General features: G+C 42.1%; 1 protein-coding gene across 5 annotated transcripts in view; it reads left to right on the top strand.

The window, feature by feature from the left end:
- Positions 1-16,884, top strand: part of LOC111605346 (protein grainyhead) — a 40,650-nt gene that overhangs the window by 2,614 nt on the left and 21,152 nt on the right. For 3 of the 5 annotated variants that reach the window (XM_030225424.1, XM_023323821.2, XM_023323820.2), the window contains exon 2: positions 13,972-14,428. In XM_030225424.1, coding sequence (XP_030081284.1) covers positions 13,972-14,428 — 457 coding nt within the window. Of the gene's footprint in view, positions 1-8,619; positions 8,949-13,971; positions 14,429-16,884 lie in introns of those variants that run through there. The other 2 variants (XM_030225425.1, XM_030225423.1) reach the window with 2 other exon arrangements.

A 16,884-nucleotide genomic window follows, 5' to 3' on the forward strand; every position in this document is an offset into this window, starting at 1 on the left:
ATAGAGATAGAGATAGAGATAGAGATAGAGATAGAGATAGAGATAGAGATAGAGATAGAGATAGAGATAGAGATAGAGATAGAGATAGAGATAGAGATAGAGATAGAGATAGAGATAGAGATAGAGATAGAGATAGATAGACATTTGTTGCTAGTTAAAATAGAGACATCTTTAGAAGATTGAATTTCAATTGCTGTCAATCGATATCGATATGCTGCAATCGATTGCTGATCGATATTTCGTCTTTTTTTGATTTGTTAATTAAACTTGCGGCTTGTTCGTGCCACGGCCCACATCTTATCATAAATCTTGGCTAATTGTCGCGCATACTTGGACCTTGCAACAGCAGCAGCCGTAGCAGCAGCAGCTGCAACAGCTGCGCCAACAGCTACAGCTACAGCAACAACAACAACAACTTCATTGACAACAGTTGTTGGTGGCATCGAAACGTCCTTTTGGCTTACAAAATGTTGCATCATTTGCATTTCTCATGCATTTGAATTAACCGCTGTCCGTTTTACTGTTAATTATTGCGATAGGCAACAAACACTAACAAGAGCAGCAGACAACAGCAACAGCAACAGCAACAGCAGCAACTAGCTGCAACGCCAGCGCAATTCCCCCTATTTTAGCCATGGCCCGAAACATTTCGCTGGCAATCCTCAGACCCCATTCCCAAGGCGAATGACAGCTTCCGTTGTAACTGTTTCTACTATACGTTATTGCAACAACAACAACAACAACAACAGCAACATCAGCAGCAGCAGCAACATCTGTGGCATTTGGCGTGCATCGAATCTGCAAGTAGGCGAGAGGCTAATAATACACAGCCAAAGAGTGAGCCGCAGCCTCCACGCGGATGTGCCACAGCCTCAACCTCGGCAACAGCGCCTGGCAATTCATTTTAGAGCAGCAGCAGCAGCAGCAGCGGCAGCAGCAGCCGCCATCATCATCATCGTCGTCGTCGCGCTTTTGGTATGCGCAAGTAATAAAAATTTGAATATAAATTAATCTAATAGAGAACCGTTACGGCTCGAATGTGCGCCGTGTGGCAAGCACCTCGAGCAAGGTGCTGCCTGCTGCCTGGCTGCAACACCAACTAAGTCATCGTCATCTGCATCTGCATGCCGCTGCAACAGCTTCGCCTTCTCCTTGAGCGTCGCCTTCTTCGTCTTGTTCTTGCTTCTAATGCCACGTCGATGGTCATCCTGTTATAGCGGAGGCAGCATACGTTGTTGCTGTTGCTGCCGCTGCTGCTGCAGCACACACCATGCATGTTGCATGCACGCCAAGGTCCATAAATAACGACAAAATTGCGTTTCCGCATATGGACGCTGGCCGGGACAACATGGACACCCCGGACTTCGGTTGGACTCGGCAGACGCCTCTGACGTTTGGCATGCTGTTTGACCAACGCGCTGGCCCCAAAGACGTTGATGGCAATGTCTTCTGGCACGCCTCGCCGCGCCTCGGCTCGTTGCATTCTAACAAATGCGCCACATTGACCACATTGGCTGGCACAACCTCTGCCACAGCTGCCTCCATCGTGCCTCCATCGCAGCTCCATCTCAATCGGCTTGCGTGTTGGTGTTTGCCTCGCATGTTGTACAGTTGGTTTTGGCCTTCCTTGATATGTAGTCGTTGCATTGGCAACAGTTCTTTCGGCTCTCTCTCTCTCTCTCTCTTCTCGAGTTGGAACACTTTTGGCGTATTGTGGTTGCCTAATTTCAATACCCTGTACTTTAAAGTGTGCATGTGGGGCATATTAGTGCTCTAGGTATTACGTCTGCAAGTTTCTTTCGATGTCTTTGCTCTCATTCAATTTGCTACTAATTAAATTGAAATTAGTGAACTGCGCATATACCCTGTAATTTATAAATTTGTGCTTTTATGCATAAATAATATATAAATAAATCATTCTATATATATTCTATATATTTAGGGAGCAGACTAAGTCAATTCATATGATACTCTATAATTTTTAACAGGGTATCTAGGGGTCGTTATGCAAAAATCCAACAAATTTCATAAGCATGCTCATCAGAAGCTCTCCTTATTGACACTTATATTTCTGTGCACTGCAAGCCCTTCGAAAACTTATTACAGGGTGTTTGCTAGTCGAAATTTGTTTCAGGAATTGTCATTTTATACAGGAATGAACTTAGAAACATAAATATTTAACGCAGTCTATGCTAAAGTGTAGTTTGAATTAAAGTGAAAACGTATTATAGGGTATTTAGTAGTCTATCATCAATTCTTATCAGACATCTGCCTGAATGTTTAAATTGCAAGCTTTCTATAGACAATTTTTAAGTTATTCTACTATTTTGACAGTTGCTTAGCATTACAGGGTATCTGTCAGTCGCTTTCAGCTGTTTCTTTTGCTTTTTAATTGACTTTAAGCCAGCTGCGTGTGACCTTTGTTGTTGTCGCTGTTGACGCTCTTTGCATTAACTGCAAATCCTTCGCCTGTCGCACCTTTCCATGTCCTACGAACCCTTTTGCCATGGATCGCATAAATAAGCCGCTTACATGCGACTACACTGTGCAGCAAAGTTAAGCTCCTCTCGCTCTCTGTTGCTCTTTCCCTGTGCCAGCTAATCTTGGAGCTTTGCAAGCTTGACGAAATGTCAAGGCATTGTGACGAAAGCTTCGACGATCGCCAGCGCCATCGCCATCGCCATCTCCAGCCAGCGGCATTTATTACACACATTATTCGGTTGAGTGCAAAGCAATGCACGATTATAAAGAAACATTGAATGGCTTTATTTATTGCTTAGGCGCCATAAAAAATGCACAAAAAAAACAACAAAAAACAAGACGATTTAACGGCCATTTTCATTAAAAGCAGCTTGTGCAACAGGCAGTCAGTCAGTCACATAGGCGGGCAGAAGACATAATGTCCATCATTTATATCTGTCTTAGAGACGATTTTACAATTCAATTAACGATCTAAATCAAAGTTCACCTGCCGTGTCGTGAGAGAGTGTAAAGTCCACTTTAAATAGAAGCTTAACTGTTCTCATCTCAAACATTTTCTTCAACTGAGCACAGCTAGATTAAAGAAGAGAAACAATTTTCAAGCAAGCATGATTACAAGATTTATTTTATATATACATTTAGATAAATAATATAAATAATTTGTATATATTCTTATATAAATAAAATAATAAATAAATAATAATAATAATAAATAAATAATAAATAATAATATAAAGCTTTACAGGACTAGAAATAAACTGTTCTCAGTGCTCATATTAAGTATTAACTGTACTCTATAGCGAGAGAGCTGTTGGTTTTCTGCATATTACTTTTAGAATAGTTAAATAAACTGTTCTCAGCTTGCTGTTCTCATATTTAAACTGTTCCCTATAGCATGAGAACAGCTTGCTTGCAGTTTATTTGTATCTAAACTAAATTAAATAAGGCTCTGCCCGCATATTTGAACTGCTCTCTACAAAGTGGGAACAGTTGCTTTTCTGAGAACAGTTTTAATAATGATATATATATATATGTATTAACATATATTGCCTGCATATAAACACGAAATTGAATTATAAGCTTTACAAAATTGTATTTGATTTATTGCCTGCTTTTGTTGTGCAGTGTATCTTAATTTGTCATGCGGAAACCACAGAAAATTGTGTTAAAATGAATTGCACTTTATGAAATTTCCATATACTCGTATGCCTGTCTGCCTGCCTATCTACATATATAAGGATGCCCTTCACGATAGCCTTCCTTGTGAGGCGTTCGCGGTCATACAAACACACACACACACACACGCGCGCGCACACGGAGAGATATACACTCAGTGTGTGTCCGGCAGGCACACCTCATTTATTTACTTACTTTCACTTTAGTGTTCATATTAAATTTCCGAGCTGCAAAACATTTTTTTTTTGCCTCATATTTTATTTTGTTTTTATTTTGCTTTTTTTTCTTATTCCCCCATTTTTTATTCAATTTTTATTTTTATTTTATTTTAATATGACATTTTAGTCACGATAAAAAATAGCTGCGTGTGTGTGTGTGTGTGTACAGTGCTGGCCAGCAAATTGCCAACACCTTTTCAACTGCGCGAGTGTCAACAGTGACTGTCTTTAATTATATTTGAATCGTAAGCGCATTTGTTATTGCATTGTGTTTTGTATTGGCTTTGACTTTGCCCCTAACTACCCTCGATTGATAATATTTCAGTGGGCTTATTGCTTGCACACTAACACACTCGCACAGCCATCAGAAATGGAGCATTTATATTTGATTGAGCTCATTTTAGGCATATTAGCTTAGTCAAGCGCTTTGTCAAGCAGCTTTCAAGTGCCTTAAAAGTTCGTCGTGGGCTTAAAGCTTAACAGCGCGCAGCGTTGGGCACAATAAAGGAGAGCTCAAGCCCCAATTTTGAAGCTTTTCCAGAAGCTTTATCTAGTATTATCTACTTTTTGTTCAATTTACTTACTAATACGCTTTAAACGCAATTCGCATAGTTAATTACCCATAAAAAGCGTTTAAGCCGAAGCTTGCAAAGCTGCTCTACTGCATTTCAAGTAAAAATCTTTTAGTGTCATACGATGTGATGGGAAAGCAGATATAACTTATAATTTGAACTTAAGCTTGACAAATTATCTTTAATGGATATCATCAGATTATGTTTGTGCAGATTTTGCACTTTCTTGTTTTGGATTAACGTGAATATCAAATTGGAATGAAGTTTTTAAGCTAAATAATTTTGATTTAGCTGAAAGCTCTCCCCTCTCTCCTTATATATCCCTCTTTTTTCTCTGCCTTTTCTTTCTCGCTTTCTCTCTCGTTCAATCTCTCTCTTTATTTTTCACTCTCTGTAACTCTCTCTCTCTCTCTCTCTCTCTCTCTCTTGCTTCCTTTCGCGTTCTCTCTCTCCCTCTCTTTTTCTCTCTCTATCTACCTATTTGTCTCTTTCTCTCTAACTCTTTACATTTCACTCTTTCTCTCTCGCTCTCTACCATTGCCCTTCTCCCTCCTTTCATGCTCACTTTCTCTCATTCTCTGTCTCTCTCTGTCTTCCCTAGCAGCAAATCCATGCTCTGTCTCCCTCCCTCCATCGATTGCATCCAAAGCACATTGGACAACAAGTGACGATTGCAACTGCTATCGCCTGAGTGATCGCAGGGTCGTCAGGGCAACAGAGCTTCGGTGTGCAGCACTTGTCATTGTCGCTTTTGTTTTTGTTTTTGTTACTGCTTTTGTTTTTTTCCCCGTCTCGTTTTTATTATTATTATTATTAATATTAAAGGTGCAATAGCGTTTGGACATTTTGATACAAAAACAAACCTGTTCACCTGCGCAGTCTACCTGCAGCAGAGCAGCAGTCGCAGTCGCAGCAGCCCCAGCACCAGCAGCTACAATAACAACAACAACAACAACAATGATGTCGAGCGAGACAAGAAGAAACATGTTAACACAATTCAACGTCGTACGCTTTCGACTGTCGTTTGTCGTCAGTTGTTGTTAGTGTAGAGCTGTTGTTGTTGTCTCTGCTGCTGCTGCTGCTGGTATACTCCACTTCGCCACTTCTAGCACCTCCGCACTTCTCCACATCTCTAGATCTCCACACGTACATTGTGAATTGGCGCTACAAGTTTATCGAACGCTCAAAGTGGTTTTCAGTTGATATCGAAAAGCCACAAGGTCGACAACAGCATCAAGTTTATATATGTAGTAGATACAAATTGTTGTTGTTTCATATACCTATATACATATATTCTTTTCGCCGAATATAACTGTGCGAATGCGTATCAGTGCCCGAGCTTAACTCGCAACGTAGCCAACGCCGCGGCGCGCAAAGATAAAAACACACACTGAAAAAAAACCAAAGGAAAAGGAAGAGAAAAACGAAAAGAAAAAAGCTCGCATCAAGAACTAACAGTTAACGGCAACAAAAACAATGTGCTTCAATTGTAGTTTCAATTACATTAGCAAACGGTCGACATGAGCCGTGGACGCAGCCGCAGCCGCAGCAGTGACAGTGGAAGAGCTACGTATAACAGCTGGGCACGCGGGCACGCGCGCGCCTTTTTCGAACAGTTCGAGCACTTGTTGTGCGATTGTTAACGGGATTCGTTTGACTGCTGCACATGATGCAGGATGCTAGCAGCAGCTATGCCATATCCTATACAGACTGGATAGCCGAGTCACGGTAGTTGTAGTTGTAGCAGCAGCTGACGGCGTTCAAGTGCAAGCACCCAACCAATAACCCCCTCCAACACTGTTATAATGCGAGTGCGCGCGCATTTCATGTGTGTGTGTGTGTGTCTATGTGTGTATTTGTGTAACATTGTAATATGCTGTAACATTTTCTGTATGAAAAGCTCTTAAGCTAAAAAGCTTTTAGTGCGTTCATTCATTTCGACAGACGTTCGCTCTCTCTCTCTCTCCCCCTCTTGCACGCTTTGCATCTTTTTTCAATATGGCCGCTGCGTTATGCGTTCGCTGCGGCAGCGACAGCGGCGGCTGCTGTTATTGTTTTTGTTGTTTCGTCTTTCGGATTTTATGTCTTTGCTGTAGCTGTTGATAATATTGTAGTAATTAATGCGATACGAATGAGAAATTTATAGCCCCCACGCCCGAAAAAAACAAACCAAAAATGAAAGAAAAAACCAAAAATAAAATAAACGCTGGCGGCTTCGCTTTAGCCACGCTCGACCCATCGACATTTTATGGAGAGCGAGCGAGAGGGTCTGCCGCCATTTCTCCCTCTCTCTCGCTCTCCATTTGCATAAAAGATGAGCATGCAAATGATGCGAATGCTTAGGAGTCGTTGAGTTTTCCAATTGGAACAGCTGGGCGCCCTTTTGAATCGAACTCCAATCAGACACGGCGCAGACGCAAAACATTTCTCACACTCAGCCCATGCGTGGTCAGACGAAAAGGATGCGCGCTCGGGCATTGCGGGCAAATTAATGGACTCGGGGCTCGCCACGGTTATCCTTTTGGCTGTGTGCAAATGCGCAGCAAACAGGGGACAACGGGGTGGACATAGAACCCAAAGGATTTGTTGTTTTATTAAGCACCAGGCGGGGGGTTGAAATGAAATGGAATGAACATAACACAAAAAAAAAAAAACAACGAAAACAGAAAAAGAAATAATGGAAAAGTTTACCTGGTCCACGATTGATATATTTATGCAAATCAGATGCGTTGTCTTCGCTGCCCAGAAGGGGTTGATCTATCCGCTCTTAAGTGCACGCATGTCCTCGGCGCCGGACACGCTGAGACGCTGCGACGCTGCGACGCCGAGAGACTGGGTTGAAAGAGGTGCGATGTCCAACGTTGAGAAACAATGACAAAACAACAATAATTGTGCGCCGCGACGGTCGCTGTAGCTGCAGAGGCCTCTCCTACTTAGCTTCATTCGACCGTATCAAATGCTGAAGACGGCCCATGTGAATCCCGGCCAGTGGCGAACCATCCCGAAATGATGAATCCTTTTTAGTCTTTCGTTAAGGCCAGAGCTGAAAGCATTATGCAAATTAGCGCTTTGTGTTGAAGAAAAGGGACGCTGTCCGAGCTGCTTGGGCTATTGTCTACGCGCTCGAGTCTCCTTCTGGGCCCTGCCACAAATATCAATTATGATCTAACGGTCGCGTCTCGGATGCGTCCAGCAGCAGCAGCAGCAGCTGCACTAGCAACAAATCCGGTTTTATTCAACTTCTTTGTACGCCAAGACATTTTAAGCCGGACACCTTGTCTTACCTTGAGCTCAACTGGGCTGGGCTGGGCTGGGCTGGGCTTGCCCCTGGGCTGCCACTTCCCAGGCATTTTGATACCACAGCGCCCAGCCCCTTTTCTGTGTTTCTTTGCAAAGCTTTCAGGTGTTAATGCGCTGCATGTGAATCCACAGGGTTGCCATCTACTAGGGTTGCTCTTGCAGCGTTCGTTTGGCAAAAAAAAGTCTAATTTCGCGCTACTTGTTGCAGGCCAACGCCGCCCCGTTGGGCCCGCTAATGAAGTGTTTGGCTGCTGCAGGAATCAAAGGGAATTATGAATATGCATATATACGTGCCCATATAATACAATACCTGCACTTAAAAGGCTCGCCGTATGCCATGGGAACTGAGTAATTAGCGGACCACTTGCGGCGACTCCTGTGCGATTCCTTTGCGACGCTCAAGTGTTGAAGAAAGCGATTGCTATTGTTGTTGCTATGTTGTCGTTGTTTTGTTAGCTTTGTTGTTGCTGGCACTTTTAACAGCATTCATCTAATCGCGCTAATAGCGCTAAACGAATCAATTTTGTTGCCCAAAAATAAAAGCTAAGAGCTGCCGCTAGAGAGTTACAGCACACACACACACACACACACACACACGCACTGGCACACACCTGGCCAAAAAACAAAATCCAAATGTGTTATGTAAATAAATGCTAATGGGGCTCGCTCGACTGGCTAACTGCACGCACCTGAACGCCGCCAAAGCTCAGCTCAGCTCAGCTTCAAAGCTGCTCTCCCTTTTCGTTATTTTTTTTTTGATTAACCCAAACCTACCTGTTAGGCGCAGCAGCTACAGCCTAGACGCACAGCAGCAGCAGCAGCAACTGCATCAGCTGCAGCATCTGCAGCAGCAGCAGCAGCAGCAGCAGCAGCATTTGCCGCAGCATCTACCTCAGCATCATTATGGCAGCCAATCGCCAACGCGTTACTACGAGCCGCCCAAGCAGCAGCAGCAGCTGCAACACCTGCCACTCACTGCCGCTGGGCTAATGCAGTCAGTGGCAGATGAGATACAATTGAGCGAGCAGCAGGCGACGCCGCCGCCCCCAGCAGCAGCAGCAGCCAGCGAGGCCGCAGCTCCCAATGCCGTCGCCAACGCCTGCTCCTCTGCCAGCTCCTCCTCGCCCTACGCTGTCTACAGCTACTACAGAGATGTCGATGCTAACAGATCACAGCAGCAGCAACAGCAACTTGTATGGAGGTAAGCTACAACCCTGTCTGGCCCCACTGCCCGCCCCCTTTGCGCCAGCTGGAATTTGGGTTGCCCGCGCTTCAGTTGTTCCTGCTCGAGCTTCGTGGAAATTGGCGTCGGCACGTAGCCAGCGGCACTTCCGAAAAATCAAGTTATGAAATTCTCTGAGCGGCTTCTGTGCTGCTTTTCTCAGTTCTTTTCTGCGGCGGCTTCTTCTTCTTCTTCTTCTTCTCTGTGACTTGCCCTGACCATGCCCTGACTGAGCCGAGCTCCATTGACTATGGCCAGCAGTTGGCTCAGTCTTTCTTTATTTTGCTTGTCAACTTGATATATTTTTATTAACTTTTATTGTTTGGCTCGCTGATTGGAGTCGCCTAAGCATTTGCATTAATAACTTTATTTTTATCACTTTTGCATTAATTAAGAACAAAGAGCACAGCAACAAATTCACTTGTTTTTTTTTTTTCGTTCAAGGCTCATCATTTCCCTTTTTTTATTATATTCATTTATGGGAACAACATTTCTATAATTTATAATATTTATTTATGCCCCTCCATTGTTGGGTTTTTTGTCTTCAAATTTAATTTGATTTGATTTTGATTTTTGTTGAATTTTTTTCGGGAGTTTGAAGGCCTTAGTTGGCAGATCTGTAAAATCCATTTCGATTTCATTTTAGTTCATTGGACTAGTTTGACCTTACCTTACCTTACCTTATTCTTAGCTAACCTATTATCTTAAATTGGCTAATTGCCTTCTAAATTCATATCTTTCTCTCTGCCTTTCTCGCTCTGCCTGTCTCTCGATTTCGTACTCTCTCAATCTCTCTCTATCTTCTTCTTTCTCCCTTCCACTTCTATCTCCTCCTTAATCTCCACCTTCTCTCTCTCGAGCGGCCTCTCTCTCTATATATCTTTCACTTCATTACACTCTCTCTATCTCTCTCTCTATCTCCCTATTCTCTATCTCCTTTCCTCTTCTATCTGCACCTTAGAGTCTATTCTGTCTCTCTCTCTCTCTCTCGCTCATTCTCTCTGTCTTTTTCTCTCTCTACATTTCTTCACTTATCTCATATTATGTATTTCATTCCTTAGCTCTCTCTTTCTCTTTCTCTCTCCAAGTACTTCCCGGAGTCCCTCCCTTTCTGTTATTATCTCTTTCTCTATCTCTCTCTCTATTTATTTCTATCTCTCTCCTTTTTCTTCTTCATATCTCTATCTTTCTCTTTTTCTTTATCTCTTTATCTTTCTCTCTCTCCACCTCTCCTTACACTTCTCTGTTTAAGTCTCTCTCTCTCTCTGGCTCTTTCTCGCTCTCTCTCTCTATCTCTCTATCTCTCGCTCTCTCTCTCTCTCTCTCTCTCTCTCTTTCTCTCTCTCTCTTTCTATCTCTCTCTCTCTCTCTCTCTCTCTCTCTCTCTCTCTATCTCTCTCTCTCTCTCTCTCTCTCTCTCTCTCCCTCTCCCTACCTATCTCTCTCATTTTATATCTCTTTCAATGCTTAAGTTCCTTCTTCATGAAAAGCCTTGAATTTGCTTAGATATTCCCCTCGAGTCTCCCACTCATTTACCTGTCCTCCATTGTCACCCATTTTCCTTATAGACACACCCAGTCGGTCCAACCTGCACCTCTTTAGTCCACTTAGTATTTCAGCTTTTGTGTCCTTTTCGCATTGTGCCCGTTTCCTGTAGACTTTCCACGCTTTTAGCAGACTCCATGTCAACTGTTAGAGTATACGATTTGCGGTCACACACACACACATGGCACACACACGACACACACAACATGTTTTGGCCGGAGTTCTCAAGTCATTTGGTCGCTTGTTTTTCGCTTTATATCAAGTTCAGGTTGTTCGGCTGTCGAAACTGTAACGGCGAGGCGAACTCTGAGCACCGCTAAGGGGGCATGGAAAAGGTCGTTGCGGGTAGCAGTTGGCTTAGAAACACAATTAAAAGGCAGTTTAAGCGCTTTTCATCCCCCCCCCCCCCCTCCCTCTCTCTCTCTCTCTATCTCTGCTTCTTCCTCTACTGCTGCCATCTAATAACAACAGCTACGTGATTTACACGAAACTGACCCTAAAAACGGGCGGCCCAACGCTTTGTATATATATATATATATATGGATAATAAGCCCAGCTAGATATAAAACATATCGCATTACGAAAATGTTTTTCTTTCTGCAAAATGTTCTGTAGAACATAAAAAAAGAAGTGTTGCCTTGTTCATATATATATATATATATATTTGTATTTGTCTTGTCCGCGTTGCGGCCTTAACCCCACATTAAGCTGGAGAACATGTCGCAGAGTTTTGGAATTCGGGTGAAATCGGGCGCTCCGGCGTTTAGCTGGGGCCGCCAAATGCACACGATCATAGATACAAATGTATCTCGCAATCGAGACAGCAAAGCTATGCCAAAACGGCAACAGCAGCGGCAGCAACGGCAGCAGCAGCAGCAGCGGCAGCTGCTCGATGAAGAAATTGCGACATTTTGTTCTCATTTTTGTGGTTTTTTCCTTTGTCTTTTATTTTAATGGTTCGTTTCTTGAAAAATTATTATGATAAAGTTCTTTTTATTGTCAGCTTGAGCTTGTTGCAAATGTAGTTTGTTTACGTATATATGGGTAGCTACATATGCATATATGTATGTGTGTATATATGTCTCATATTTAGCATGTCTCTCTAAGACCATTCCTTGATCTTTAGATTTCGTCTGAATTTGCTTTTGTTTATATAAAAAACTTATTCAATTTGCCTAAATATTGAGCATTTATATATTTTATATATTTCATAAGTATTTAGTATGTTTTACATTTCGAGACACTCTAAGATATTTCTCTAGGAATTCTCAATGCTTCTCAATTTCTGTAGCAGAAACTGTTTCTAAGTGGGCTTTACTTTGCAGCCTTAGATAATGTTTTAGATATTTTGACAGGACTTTTTAAGCTTAAGCAATATGTTATGCTTATAGAAAAGGATATATATATATATATATATTTTTTTTTTTTACTTATTTATATTTGAAATTATATTTTAAACTAATTAAATCGTATATAGTAAGACTTAAAAAATTTTAGAAAATTATAAAAAAGTTGTCGAGTTTTATTTTGGCATTTTATAAAATAAAGCAAAAATTTGAAATGAAAATTTGTAAAAATTATTATATATATATATATATATGATATATATATATATATATGATTTTTAGCTATTTTTCCCAGCTTAAAACAAGCTGATATAACTAAGTTTGAGTTCATTTGCAAAATTTCGAGCTCAAAGGCAAAGCAAGAGCCACAGCGCTCTATGATCAAGCACAGCCGACTGTCAATACTCGTTCAGACAAATATTCTAAATTTTTAATATTCCTACACAGTTTATATTGCTTCTGTATCTTATATATGGCTGTAGAGCAGCTTCCAGAGTGTTGGTGTTGAGTGTCTATGCAAGGACAGCGAGTTATGTTAGCCTGGCCAAAGACCTTAGCGGTTAGTGTTAACTATATATACCTATATATGCCTATACATAACTGTACTCATCATATTTATATATTAGCGAATTATCAGTTTTGCTATATATATATCACATGTTCTTAAATATATAGTAATTCCCTAATATTCATATCTTATTGAAAATATTCAACACTTTATCAGACAAGATTATAGTCATATATTATGATAAGTTGTATATATATAGCTGATGCCTAGACCCTCTCTTGAGTCACAGCTCAAAGCCAATCTACTCTCTTGACTGCTCGAACGAGCATTATTTGTTTTTGCCTTACGAAAAGTGACAAACAAATGAAATCTGTAATTCCAGCCAATTTTTACTTAGTCAAATGTAAACAGATTTAGGAACAAGTTTTTGAATCATATTGAAGCTGTTTTAATGAGTATTATTTATATATATATATATATATGTATACATATATACATATATAAACTCTATGCAGTCATAAAGTCCATTTGATATTTCGACTCATTTCAATTGAAATTGAGTTAATTTAGAGCTTTTACGATTTAGGCTGAATAAAATTCTAAAAACATGTTGTATTTTTTTAACCAATTGACGTCATAATAAAAATTAAAAAAAAAAAGAGGCAAATAATAAGCTGTCAATTGGAACAAGTTCTTTGCTGTTATTTTGTGAGTCGAAATTCCCGAAAGATTTTTGGCTTAAGAAGTGACTCAAAATTCTTGACCAACTTTGGTAAAGCTCGACAGCTGTGACCTTGACAAAAATAATACTAAAAAGCAGAATGAAGAAGAAGCAGCAGCAGCAATAAATATGATTCAATTTTGTTTGTCATCGACTCAGCAGAGAGAGGGAGAGGCAGGGAGAGAGCGAGGGTTTAGGCCTTTTACCCCGATAAAAAAGCTTTTGATTATTTTCATTGAATGCAATTTGTTTTTATTGTGCAGTTATATATATATATATTGTCGACTGGTTTTTTTTTGTTTTTTATTTTTATTTATTTTTTTTCTTTTGCTGGACGCGCTGCAGCTGGAATCTGGTTTGGTTTTCAGTTGTCGTTGCTCCTATTCGGCTCAGTGTGTGTGCGTGTGTGCGAGTGTGTGTGTGTGTGTATTTGAGTCGATTGGCCAGTTGGTAACAGGTCGCAGCTTCAGCTGCAGCTACAGGTGTATGTAGCTGTTGGCTGCTGCCTGCTGGCTGGCAAATTAGGCGCAGCCAACGGATTAGCAATTGAAAATTTGCAATTTCTGCATATTTTGCGCACTTTTGATTGTCAGTTTTCTGATTGGGATTTGCCAATTGGCTGGAGTACCGTTAGGCGGTGTCACTGCCTGTGTGTGTGGGTGGGCATAAGTAATTAAGTAATTAGGCATAATTGTTGATAATTCCTAGTAATTATAAGTAATTAAGTAATTAAGTAATTTAATTTAGGCTATTTAAATGTAAATTTGTTACTCATGCCATGCTCTCTCTCTCTCTCCCCATCTCTCGCTCTCTTTCTTTAACTCTATGTGTTGCTATCTCTGTTGCTCTGGCATTTCCTTCGTCTTATGATCTTTTTTGCAGCAATGCGAGCAGCGCCGGCAAACTGAATGGCCAGACCACACCTATCGATGTCTCTGGCCTATCGCAAAATGAAATTCAAGGCTTTCTGCTTGGTTCACACCCCTCATCGTCGTCCGCCACAACCGGCGTTGTCTCCACAACAACAATCTCGCATCAACAGCAACAGCAACAACAGCAGCAACAGCAACAGCAGCAACAGCAGCAACAACAACAACAGCAGCAGCATCAACAGCAGCCGCCACATCCCAGCGACATTGTGACCATAACAACGGCAGGAGTGGGGAGCGCGGGCTCGATCGTCTCCGCTGCAGTGCAGCAGCAGCAACAGCAACAGCAGCAGCAACAGCAGCAGCAGCAGCTGCTGAGCATCAAACGTGAGCCCGAAGACTTGAGCAAGGATCCCACCAAGAATGGCAGCCTGGGCGCCTCGGCGAATGGTTCAGTCATAACGCAGAAGGTAGGAAAGTTAACATACAAAACACAAACAAAAACAAAAACAAAAACAAAAACAATTCAAGAAAATCGTAATCAAAAGCTTTACGTATTTAACGCTTTAATGGACACGCACGCAAAACGAGAAAAGAAATGAATACGAAGAAGAGTGAGGCAAACTGTAACAGCAAAATCCAATTAGAAATTAGTAACATATTCGAGGCGCAGCAGCAGCTGCTGCGCCAGCGCAGGCGTCGCTCACATCCTGGGCTCAAGCTCACGCTCGCACTCGCTCTACTTTGTCTCAATTAACATGCGAGTGCGCTATGTGGTTGTTGTTGTTTGCTTTTGTCGCTGCTCTAAGACCTGCAATTGGTCTGTCGCCTGTGTGTGTGTGTGTGAGCAATGAGTATTTGTGGCTGCAGCCAATACGAATCAACGTCGTTTGCGCTTGCTGTAGTTGTTGTTGTTTTTGCGGCTGTCGTTCGTCGTTCGTCGTGGTTCTATTGACGCAAAAGCAATGAGACGACAATAACAACAACAAGCAGGCAGGCAGGCAGGCTAGCAACAACAACAACAGCAGCAGCCGTCGCTCAGTTTGCATTCGCGTAACTGTTATACACCCAACTTGTTATACACGATCAATGCTGCTCGTTTCGTTTGTGCTTGCGTATGCGTGTATGTGTGTGTATGCGTGTGCTTGTGTGATTTGTATATTGCGCTCGCTCGCACGCACGTTAGCTGCGCATAAATCTGGCTTGCTTGCGCTTAGCGTGCAGCCAGTTAGCCGGTTCGAGTTGCATGTTGCATGTTCGATGCCCGCTGTGCTGTGCGCGTTTTTTTGTCTTTTATCAATTGCATGCAGAAGCAACAACAACAATAACTACGAAATATAAGGTAGCTAATGAAAAACCTCTGGCATAATTAAAGCGCAACAAGTGCTGGGAAATTGCGCGACTTGCACAGGCAGCAATACAAGAGGCTAAGCCAAAGGCGACAAAAGTTAAGTGCGCACTTCCGGCCCACTGTTCGCCGTTCTTCCTTCATACGATCGACCGCGCGAATCTATGAAAACTATTTTTTAATGCTGCGCTGCGCTGAGCTGCTCTGCGCTGCTTGTAACGCCCTGTCCGGCCGCTGCGCATGTCAGAATACGCGACAGCCAGGCAGAGATTCCAACCATTTTGAACTGATAGGCGCGCCTGTGTGTGTGTGTATGTGTGCGTGTGTGTGTGATCGCTGTGTATGACTCTATCTGTGTGTGTTCGCTGGTCCAACTGGCCGACGCAACGCTGCTGATGTCTGTCTTCGCTTGCCGCTGTATGTGTGCGTGTTGGTTGGTTCGTTCAGGTAGCGCCGTCGCAGCCGCCGTCGCCGTCGCCGTTGCCTCTGTCGCCGACGTTGTCATACGTGGAATCGGTCAGTCAGTCGTATCACGCTGTCGGAGTAGGATCGTTTCTGCGATTCGTCTGATATTTGAGCGCCGCGAATGCTTCTCCTGCGCGTAAAATCTTGTAATGCGAGCGCAGCAGCTACAACAACAATTACAACAGCAACTGCAACAACGTGTTAAAGTGTCTTATTGTTCAGATTCAGTGATCAGTGTCAATAAACCCAATCATCTCACTCCCCCCTTTAACTAAGCGAATGTAAGTGTCCGCGTGTGTATGTGTGTGTGTGTGCGTGTGTGTGTTTGTGTGTCTGGCCGAATTTGATATGCCTTTTGCTATTTTGCATATTGTGTTATGATATATGATATATATGTATATATATAGTATATATAGTGCCGCTTGATTGGAATGTGGGCGCCCAGTTGCCCAGTTAGCTAATGCAACAAGCAACAACAACAAAAACAACAACTAAAAACACCTGCAATCAAAATGCAAACGCGCGCGCTCAAAATCGAATCGAAACAAAAGCAACAACGACAACAACAAAATAACAAATGCAACACAAATTGAGCGAACACGCGCAGAAGACAAACAAACAGCAACAGCGAACAACCAACAACAACAATAACAAGCTGCGTGTGGGCGTGCAGCAGCAGCAGCAGCTGAGCTGAGCCGCAAACGCGTTGCCTTTCAACACCCACGCGCGGCGAACAAGTTTGTGCTCTAAGTCTTTTGTTTGGCGCGCGAGAACTGAAGCAACAACAACAGCAGACACTTTGTTGTTGCTTTTTAACGCTTTTGCAGATGAGAGTGGGCTTATAGTGTGTGCGTGTGTGTGTGTGAAATATTGAAAAGAAAAAATTCATTGAGCAAAATAATTTCTTGGCTCAATTTAATTGCCTTGTTTTCTGGTTGCTGTTGTTGCTGTTGTTCTGCTTGTTATTGGCATTTAGCTATTACAATATGCAATTTGCATTGCACTCTAATTTATTGTACATTAATAAAAAATTATTTTTTATATTCGCTAATTATTCGCAATATTTGTCTTGGCCAACGCCATTTGCATAACACGCGTCGCCTAGTTGCTGGA

Source organism: Drosophila hydei, unplaced genomic scaffold, assembly GCF_003285905.1.
Source record: "Drosophila hydei strain 15085-1641.00,03,60 unplaced genomic scaffold, DhydRS2 tig00008134-arrow-pilon, whole genome shotgun sequence".
NCBI lineage: Eukaryota > Metazoa > Arthropoda > Insecta > Diptera > Drosophilidae > Drosophila > Drosophila hydei.